The 10,654-nt window shown below is 39.8% G+C and overlaps 1 protein-coding gene across 2 annotated transcripts; it reads right to left on the bottom strand.

The window, feature by feature from the left end:
- Nucleotides 1-611: 611 nt before the first annotated feature.
- TMEM100 (transmembrane protein 100) lies at nt 612-7,679 on the bottom strand. Of its 2 annotated transcripts, none has more exons than XM_044004874.1 (3): nt 7,545-7,679; nt 4,099-4,291; nt 612-1,559 (listed from the first exon to the last, which is right to left on the bottom strand). In XM_044004874.1, exon 3 carries the CDS (start codon nt 1,497-1,499, stop codon nt 1,095-1,097), a length of 405 nt encoding a protein of 134 aa, XP_043860809.1. In that variant the 5' UTR covers nt 1,500-1,559; nt 4,099-4,291; nt 7,545-7,679; the 3' UTR covers nt 612-1,094. The 2 variants fall into 2 exon arrangements, with proteins under 2 accessions (XP_043860809.1, XP_043860807.1); XM_044004872.1 differs by having other exon boundaries at nt 4,099-4,264.
- Between the last annotated feature and the right edge of the window lie 2,975 nt (nt 7,680-10,654).

The raw sequence follows: 10,654 nt of genomic DNA, 5'->3' as shown, positions 1-10,654 counted from the left end.
AGCAGCACTGAGTGTTTATTATTTTAGATGAAAATTATATTTAAAAACTTTTATATAAAAATTGTCAAAAGTGCTAGAGATTGGATCATTTTAATATTAATTTAACCCAACAACATTGCCTCCCAGCTCTGCTCATCTTTTGTTTACTTTGAACACAAACCATTACAAACATGTTTATATCTAGCCAACAGTAAAAGTTAACAAGTTAAAAGTTTACTCTTCAAGAAAAAAGTACCACCAATGAGGTCACTGGAACAGAATAATAAAAAATAGATGCCAGAAAATTAGCTTATGGGGTGGGGATGGGGAGTCAAAGAATTTCAAGGAAATAAAATCAAAAGTGATCTACACCTTTGAAGTCTTCAATGTGTTTAAATGCTACAATGTTAGGCTAGTGATTTTTTTTTGTAGGCAATTCTCAGAGCAAATCTGTCCCATTATTTTGTTGTTTTGTTTGATGCCTTCCAGTCTCAGCCAGGGCAGCTAGGTGGTGCAATGGATAGAGTGCCAGGCCTGTCATCAGGAAGACCTGGGCTCAAATCTGACCTCAGACACTTAATAGCTGCGTGACCCTGGGCAGGTCATTTAACCCTGTTTGCCTTAGTTTCCTCATCTGTAAAATAAGCTAGAGAAGTAAATGGCAAAACCACTCCAGTATCTCTGCTAAGAAAACCCCAAATGGGGTCATGAGGAGTCGGAAACAACTGAAAACAACTAAACATCAACAACAACCAAAATATTAGCCAAACATTGACTAATCGTCTTCATCTCACACCTAACCACCTAAAAGTCTAACGTGGAGAAAAAGCTGACTTGTCAGCCTTAGAAAGAAACAATCTTTGCCATGAAGCATGTTGTCAAGGAAGACACAGGTCATGTGAACTCCTTCCACTCTCATTCTTCCCCCTGACTGCTAGCAAACCCTTCCAAAGTTTGCCAATTGCATTTTCTAAATTAGTATTTAGAAAATGCCAGTTGTGTGAAATACAGAGGAGTATGTGTATACTGATCATAAGCATCTGACAAAGTCCGGCCAGGTTTTCAGGCCTCAGATTTCTGTTGAATCACTTTTGTTTTTGTTTTTGTTTTTGTTTTTAAGCAAACAGGCTCCTCTGATTTGCCACCAGAACTGTCTGACTCTCTCGCCTTTTTGATTTCTTGCTCCTCTGCCTTACCTTCCAGCACAAGGCACTGGAAGCTAACAAAAGAAGTCCAGATGACAGTAGGATAAGCCCCAAAATGGAGATGATGGATCCATGAGAATTAAAACTGTAGGCTACAGCTGTAACCACCACTCCCGCAATCAGAAGGACCACAGCGAATGGGATGATGCAGCGGTAACAGGAGAGCTCGGCTCCTCCTGTGGCGGCTGTCAGCTGAACCTCACTGACCAGGGGAATCGCAGTGACCACACACTCGTTGTTATTGCTTTTCTCCATCCTGACGGGCTCTGGACTCTTCCCTGTTCCTAAAATCTCTTTCAAGTGCTCTTCAGTCATATTGAACTGCAGGGATTTCTTGGTTGGTTTGTAGACTAGTTCTGGAAGTGTTCATTAAAGCTTTGGAGAAAAGAGACACACAGCTGAAGAATGTTCATTCTAAGACATACCAAGAAAATGCAATTTCTAATCATGGTAATAATAACTTACATTTATATAGTGATCACATTGTGCTAAGTATGGACTTTGCAATTATTATGTCATTCAATCCTCACAACAACCCTAGTCCTATTATTATCCCCATTTTGTGTATCAGGAAACTGAGGCAAACAGAGATTTAATGACTTCCCTGGAGTTGGTAAGTGTTTGAGACTGAATTTGAACTTGGGTCTTCCTGACTGACCAGCTAGCTATTCACTGTACCACCTGAGAGGCAGAAGACTAGAGAAAGCCTCTCTCCTCACCCTAATGCCTCCCTGTGCCCCTGCTCCCACTTCCACCTTGTAAGTTAGTTGTAATAGTGCCTTTTGTTTGTATACAACAGTCATTTCTGGATATAGGACCCTTCTAACTCCCCTCTCCCACCTTCACCTTGAATTGAACCTTTTCAAGTAATAAAGAAAAACAGCTAAGCAAAATGACAGTGATGACATCTGAAAATGTATACAGTGGAGACAGATGAGCTTCATTATCCCGATCTTGCCATTAACACCTTTTTATTCAATTGTATATTTTATTCTCCCGGTTTTCCTTATTCACCTCTGCCTGGATAGATTTATCCAACCAGCTTAAAGAAATTCAAAAATTAACTTCATGTTTTTCACCATCAGCTGATAGATGAGGCCAACAAAACTGAAGAAAGAGGGGTTATAAAAACCAGGAAGCATTTTACAGTGTTTAATAGACCCAGGAGGGCTACAAATGCTTTACTAGCTCTTCCGTTATGCTATTGCTCCTTTTCCCCTCGAAACATAACAGAAAGGACTGAATCCAGATTTTAAATGTCATCAGTGCCAGGGGTGGGAGTCTTTTGAACAGATACCTCTAACAGTAACTCTAAGCCAGTGTTGTGGCTACATGACATGCATTCTTTCCAAAAGATGATCCATTGACAAAAGTGATTGTCAATGGAGGCAGAGCCAATGAACAGGAGAAAGTCGGACTGTGACTCCTCCATTAGTTGTCATGTAGTTAACAGAGGAAAAGCATGTATGTTTCTGCTTCACTCTTCTACATAGAGGTACTTTCCAGGCACCTCTGGTGGAGGGAAATGTTACAAGGTTTTAGTTAGAATGAATGAGTATGTACTCTACAATCCAAACTGACCTGGAGGCTTTTAATCCTTAAACAAAGAAATAAAAGGGACAGTGTGTTGGGGAGAGCAGGGGGAGGAGAGAGGGAGAGTGGTTTTGCAGTGTTCCATTTTCTTAAAATTTAAAATAAAACTAATTTTCAGTTGATTCCTATTCTTGCGGTTGTTAGTGCTTGTTCCCTTCTCCCTTTGAATATATGCTTATCTATTTACATGTTTAATCACCCCAGCAGAATGTAAACTGAAGGGTTACCTCCTACATGGGTCTTTTTTAATCTACTCCCCTTTCTTACCTTCCCAACCAATTATTTCGTACACGTTTAGTACACATTTATGCACGTATGTGTTATTTCTCTCAATAGACTGTAAGTTTCTTGAGGGCAAGGGACATTTCATTTTCATCTTTGCAACCTCAATGCCTATCACAGACACACAATAGGAGCTTAATTCCAACTGAAGTTAATTAAAGGCAGGGATCTTTCTCCAGAGACTTCACCTTCCCCCATTTTATCTTTATATTCCCAATACTTAGTCCAGTGTCATGCAAATGCTTAATAAATGCTCAAAGGGTCATGTTGATTGAAATAGCACTGAGTTGCCAAATCACAATTCCTATGAAGAGAGCATCCTTTAAGGCTACCTGTAACACACATGTGCACAAATAGACAAACGCACATATATTCAGAGCTAATTTTCAGTAAGATTTGACAGATGCACTCCAATTCTCCTGACTTAACTTTATTGAAATGTTCCTCTTTTGAAAATCCAGTCAAACCTGAAAATGTAATAAAAGTCTCCTAACTTAGACACAGAAAAGCAGTTTGATCCACAGGACTGAATTTGGGTCAATGAGATGAAATTCTTGCCTGTTACTCAGGCTTGTTAGTCACTTCCTCCCAGTTTTGAGAAGCAGACAGCCAGAACAACTTAAGGCATGCATTTCAGCCTTTTGCCTTGTAGAACCTTACCAAATAGACTTAGGGTCATCTGGCAGAAACACCTCATACGGACTGATGCCCTGGATATTTTCAATATCCACTAAGAATAAAGGCAAAACAAAGCAATTTTCACAGTGTCTGCCCAGGTCCTAGCAGTCAGATATCCTCCCAACATTTTGTTACACCTACCTAATGGAGCATTTGTACTTATTTCAGGCACAACAAAGAACATTTCCCAAACCCTGCAGTTACCCAGTAGAGACTGCCAATCAAAACTGAGGCAACCTGGGACTTTGAAGTGGGATATGTGTTGGGGTGGAGGGGTGGGAGGGATGGTAAATCCAATTAAAAATAATGGGATGGTGCAAAAACTATAGATGAGAACAATGTTCAAATTACTTATACCTACCTCAGAAAAGGGAAATCCATTGACATCAAATTCAGGGTGATCTTTTACGGAAGAAAGCAGAAGTCTTATCTCTTTGAAGCTTTTCTGTCAACTTGAGAAAAGAAGGCAGCAGCAGCTCCAAATCCCTCTGGTAATGTGTCTTGGCCAGAGGGGAGGGGGGGGGGCTCTTTGAAAAGATAAATGAGAAAAGAACCTGTAGGGAGGAAAGCCAAAAAAAGAAAAAAACAAAACCTAACCCACTCAGCTTCAGGACTCTGAAACTCTTTCCTCTTGCCCTCTGCCTCTAACACCCTGTGCCTCCAACATCAAAAAGAGCAAAAGCTCTTCTCTCTCTTCCTCCCTCTCTTTTTATCCCCTCCCTCTCCCCTCCTCCTCTTCCCTCCCCGTCATTTTTTTCCTTTTCCTTGCCAGCAGATTCCAAGTTTTAGCCCTTCCCAGTTTTTGCTCTCTGACATGGTAAGTGTCAGAATCATTCGCTTGGGTCCCCAGAGAAAGGACACAGCTTTTACTTTGATTTCTCTCATCGAGTTGACTACATGTGGATCCTGACTTTCATTACTCATGTTTTCCCACTTAGGCTTCCAGCTTAGGGCCCCCACTGTCCCCTCCTCCCTTGCCTCAAGAGTTTTCAGGAGAACCAAAGGTTTAAACACCCTGAGGTCAGTGCTGCTATAGACCCTGCAGAGGGCGGCTCAGGGGGAAGCTCTCAAGGGACAACCAAAGGATGGAAATTATTATCGACAGCAGGAACAGCTGGGAAGCCACCAGGCAGCTGGGTTAACCTTACGAACCAGAGGAAAAAAAAAGATTTATGTTCCTAAGCTTTTCCAGCCTTCCTCTTCTGAATGGGTGTGAATAGGCCAGGAGTATAGGAGTTCTGTAGAAAGATGAATCCAGAGCAAGCTAATCTTGGGGATGGGGGAGGGGAGGAAGATGGGGGCAATGGATTTCCAGTAGTGCAAAATGTTGATTTTAAGTTGTTGCCAATTAAACGTGGCAACTCACTGCTTGCATCAATGAATAGGTAAATGATGGGCACACTGACACACCAGAGAAGAAATTTCGTGGCTTTCAAATGCAAATGCGGATAGCTTTTCTTTCATCTTTTTCAAGCTATTCTGCATTTATAAGCTTCTATTCTCAAGACAGGGCTGTCATTTAGGGTTTGGGTCTTGAAGAATATTGAAAAACTATAAGTGTTAGATTGTTACAATGAGATTTTTAAAATGGCAATTATACCAGGGAGTATATCATGCAAACTTTTCTTAATCTGTTCTGAGTTTTGAAATCCCATGGGAGTTCTTGTTTTAGTGAAATTCATGCATTTTCTAGTGACTCAGCAGGTTGGCTATCTTAATTCAGCAAATCCACATATGCAATGAAATTGCAAAATGGATTTTTCCCTTGTTCACTTGCTTTAGTAAAAATGACATGGAGGTGGGGGACAGGGACAGAGCAAAGGTAGTGATTCAGGTCACTTAGCTAAGTTACCATCTGAAAAAGAGTATTGTTGCTCCCAGTTTATCAGTTACATTTTTTTTTATTTGTCAAGGGAAGGTGGGAGTAGAGGGGGAATGGAAGGATTACATCTTTATTTTTACAATGAGGTTGAAAAGGCAGGACATGTAAATTCTGTAAGTGTACAATAATCGTGAAAGACTTCAGCACCCTGTTTAACTGCCTGATGAACAACTACATGCTAGGAGTAAGGGGAATAACTGGAGTGTCTCAGCTGTTGCTGCCCTCACCTCTTTTATGTCTTTTACAGAGTAAGTGGGGGGGGGGGAAGTTATCACCAGGTAATCAATGACCAATGTAGGCTCTTGGTGTTTGCCATTCCCCTAGCCCTTCCAGGGATCATAGGATCGGAGACAGAACTGGAAGGGACCTTAGAGGGGCTCTAGGTCAATCTCTTCATTTTCCTGAGGAACTTGAGGCACTTGCCCAGTGTAATACAGTTAGTAAGTACCTGCGGTGAGATTTGAACCCAGGTTTTCCTATATCTAAGTTCAACACACCATCCATTTCTACCCAGTATCTCGTATATGTGATAAATCTGTGTGTATATATGTATATGTGTGTGTGTATATATATATATCATGCGATATATGCAGACACATACACAATATGCACACATATACATATATGTATAGGCATGCACATTCATGCATGCACACATAGCCATACACACATGTACACACATGCAGATATGCATGCTGTCATTACATCTCAAAAGCAATATCATTTGTTTTGGAAAGCAATAGTAAAAGTAGAGAAAACCATTCCTAGAGATAGGTGTGAAAGTTCTGTCACTAGAAGGTAGTACCTTCTTTTAAGTGTTTCCCCTCTGCTTTATCAGCTTGCTCGCTACCTTCCTACAGAATAGTCCTCCCATTCCTTACCCCATGCCAAAATCGCCCCCCCCACACACACACTTCCTTATGCTTGGACATCATGCTGCTACTGCTCTGGCTTCCTAGTAGCTATAATGCACAAGATGACAGAGGTAGAAAAGTAATGAATCTGCCAAGATGGGCAGACTGAATGTGTGTGGGTGGTGGTGGTAGTGGTGGGTAGGTGGGTGACCAGTGGTGATGAAGGTTAAGGAAAGGGAGGGATATCTGTGATCTTTCTCCTTAAAAGGCTCACTTCAGCCTTTTGATTTCTCCTTCACTCTCTGGTAATCTTTTCCCTCTTTAACAATCTTACCCCCTTCCTCCAAGTGTGCTGAGAACTTAAGCTCAGTAAGAAATCTGAGGGTGGGGGAGCTACTTTAAAAGTCCTTCCTGGAGACAAAGTGCAGATTGCTCCAACCTCCAGGCTTGGAAAAGAGCAGGCAGAGACAGCCAAAGAAAAATGCCCAAAGGGACACAATCTCTTAGAGATCCCCTTAAGGAAAGCCACCTCTCAACAGACAAAACATACTCTCTTTGCAGTCTTTACAGATTCCAAATGCAAAATTAAGAATTCCTGGTTAACAATGTCAGCTCTCTTCCCAGCAAGCCCAGGATGGCAAAGCAAAGATTTAAATGGCATGAAACACAGATCATACAGGATATATATAAGTAAAGATACCTTCACTCCAAAACTTGTTTGTGCTTTAAAAAAAAAGTCAGTATGCAGCATCCTTCCCTTTTTAAAAATGAGACCAAAATCTCTAGCCAAAAGTGAACTCTCCGAACAAACTCTTTAAGCATATGGCTCAAAGAGAATTCTTTGGTTTTAGAAACTTTTCTGATTGTCCCCAACTCTCTGAAGCCAGCCTGCATCAATGATCAGATTAAATCGATGGGTCCTTTAGTCATTTGCCACACATAGAGACACACATGCGCGTGCGTACACACACACACACACACACACACACACACACACACACACACACACACACACTCCTTTTCTGTCTCAGAGGTTCAGATCAGAGAGCAGAGCAGAAAGAAAATCCTTACCTTGCTCTAGCCAGAATGGAACTGAGACAGACTCTTGGACAGCACAAACAGGAGCAGAGGATGCAAATCCCTGTACTAGGGACTGTAAACAAAGTACTCAGCAAGGTTTAAAAACAATTAAGGGACCAGAGAAAATGTGGTGAAAGGAAATCCCCAATCATTGACTCGTAGCTGTATTTCTCCCAGCCTCTCTGTCGATGTAGACCAAATCATGGTCTGTTTAAAGAGCAGCTGAATTTGGAAAAGTTCCTTCCTTTTGTATTGTGCCGTCGTTTAAGTAATTCCTATCCTCCCTCTGGTTTTCATTTTCAAAGTTTTCTCTTCAGAAGCTGAAACTCAGATCTTGTAAGTGATATCCTCGATTGAGGATTCAGTGTCTTCAAACAAAATGCCCATCTTTTTTTCTCAATAAACATTTAATGGTCAATAAATATTTATCAAGCACCTAGTATGTGTCAGGCACTGTGCTAAGGAGTAGGGATACAAAGAAAAATAAAAAGCAGTCCCATTCTAAGAGGTGAGGGGTTGAAGTGAGGAGATGATAAACATATCGTTGTAATTATGATATGACAAAACCCTAAGAATTTCCATAATAGCTTCTACTTCAATAGGGAGTCAGTGTAGTATGATGAAAATAATATTGGCTCTGGATTCAGAGGAAATGGGTACAAAGCTCCCTTCTGATGTCTTAGTTGCTTTATTAGAGGTAACTGTGTAGTACAGTGGATAGATAATGGGGTTTTGGAGTCAGGAAGACCTCAGTTTGTATCCTATCTCAGACATTTTCTAGCTGTGTGACCCTGGGCAAGCCAGTTTCCTCACTTTTTTCAGTTTTCTCATCCTCAGATAATAATATTTATCTCCCAGGACTATTATGAAGATCAAATAGTTAATATATGTAAAGTGCTTTGTAAACCTTAAAGCTCCCCTTGGGATTGGGAACTGTTTCACTTCCCTCTTAGCATCACTGGTCTGGTACATAGTAGGTAATTAAGAAATGCTTATTGATTGAGATATATCACCTTATTTAATCTTCACAACAACTTTTTGAGAGAGTAAAGATGCATGGCATTAGCCTTAATTAAACGGAAAGGATGAAGATTCAGAATGAGAGACCAAGGTTTGAATCCCAGTTCTCTTACTCCCTCCCATCTGTGTGATTATGTAACCTTTCTCTCTCTCTCTCTCTCTCTCTCTCTCTCTCTAGTGAGGCAACTGGGGTTAAGTGACTTACCCAGGGTCACACAACTAGTAAATGTTAAGTGTTTGAGGCCGGATTTGAACCCAGGTACTCCTGACTCCAGGGCCGGTGCTCTATCCACTGTGCCACCTAGCTGCCCCTGTGTAACCTTTCTAGATCTCAGTTTTCTCATCTGCAAAATAACAGATAATATTTATAGAATACTTTAAGGTTTGAAAAGAGCTTTGTACGTAATCTCATTTTATCCTTATAACAACTCAGGGAGGTAGTGGTTTGAATCCCAGTTTTATAGATGGGAAACTGAGGCAGGGGTTAAATGATTTGCCCAAGGTCATGTACCTAATAAGTGTCTGAAGCAAGATTTGAACTCCCCTCTTCCTGACTCCAGGTCCACTGTTCTATGCACTGCACCATCTAGCTGCTTAAAAGAAAAGGTCAGACTAGCTAGATGATTATTAAGGTCCCTTCGTAGTCTATCCATTCCTTCCAATTTACAGATGAGGACACTGGGGTTGAGGGTGGAGAATGAAGTAATTTACCCAGAATTGTGTTGCTAATAAGAGTTAATAGTAGAGTCAGAGCCAAGACTAGGTTAATTGACTCCCAAGTTAAGTATTATTTCCCTATTGCACTGTTGAAAAGACTTGCCTAAGATACTATAAGTAATGTGATAGTACTAGTTCTATTTTTTATTTTATTTTTACTTTATGGAATAAAACAAGCATTTCTATAACATCATATAAGAAAAAAGACAATTGCACATGAAATTGCAAATCTATTATGTACAACTTGCTATTCCTTTTAAAGATATAATAGAGTTATCATGTAAATTTCCCCTACTCCTTTTTTTCTCTCTCCTCACTCCCAGAGATGACTTCTGTTAGACACAAATAGGTGTGTATTTTTAAATAATTCGACACATACTTATATTTATCAGTTCTTTCTCTGGATGTAGATAGTAAATTTCTTTATATGCCCTTTATAGGGAATTTGGGCATTTATAATAGTAAAATTTCTTATTCATTCAAAGTTGTTCTTAAAACAATATTGCTGTTGCTATATACATTCTCTTGGTTTTGCTCATTTTGCTCTTCATTATTTCATGTAAGTCTTTCATTGTTTTTCTAAGATCATTGAGCTCATCATTTCTTATAGCACAGTAATATTCCATCAAAATAATGTTCCACAACTTGTTCAGCAATTCCTTAATTGATGGCCATTTCTGCAATTTCCATTTCTTTGCCACCACAAAGAGAGTGACTATAAACATTTTATAACATATAGGCTCTTTTCCTTTTTCCCTAGTCATCTTTGGAAATAAACCTAGTAGTTCTAGAATTATCTCTTTTAACTCCCAGCCTAATGCCCTTTCAACTCTATCAGAATGTCTTTATTTTTTATATTGTATTTAATATACAAGTAGTGTGGCATCTATGGACTATATGTGACACATGATGATTAGGACATTACAGCATTGTAAGTATCCTGAACTGGCTTTTGTGTTGCCTTCCTTAAGCCTACAGAAAAGGTAGCATCACTAATAAATTATCTAGCCAAAGAATGCAATATGATTTGCCCCTTATGCCACTAACCAATTTGTTTCACTGTTATATAGGTAAAACAGCTTTCCCCCAAAGCTTCCCCTCACCATATTATTCAAAGGAAGAATATTTCCCTCATGTTAAACATGGATGGTTCCAAGCTATTAATTACACAAAACACCATTTCTTCCTCACTTATATAATCCCACTTGTATATATGTTATTTTCTGTCCAATAGGATGTAATTTTTTGAGAACAAGGACAGTTTCATTTTTATTTTTGTTTTCTCAAGGCCTGGATTTGTTCCTTATACATAGTAGGTCCTTGATAAATGCTTATTAAAATTGAACAAGGTGGGGAGCAAGAAG

This window comes from Dromiciops gliroides, chromosome 4, assembly GCF_019393635.1.
Source record: "Dromiciops gliroides isolate mDroGli1 chromosome 4, mDroGli1.pri, whole genome shotgun sequence".
NCBI lineage: Eukaryota > Metazoa > Chordata > Mammalia > Microbiotheria > Microbiotheriidae > Dromiciops > Dromiciops gliroides.
Note: the sequence above shows the minus strand (reverse complement) of the source record. Positions and strands in the feature narration are given on the sequence as shown.

Coding starts and splice junctions, on each gene's coding strand:
- TMEM100 (XM_044004874.1), bottom strand. CDS start 1,499: ATGACTGAAGAGCACTTGAAAGAGATTTTAGGAACAGGGAAGAGTCCA.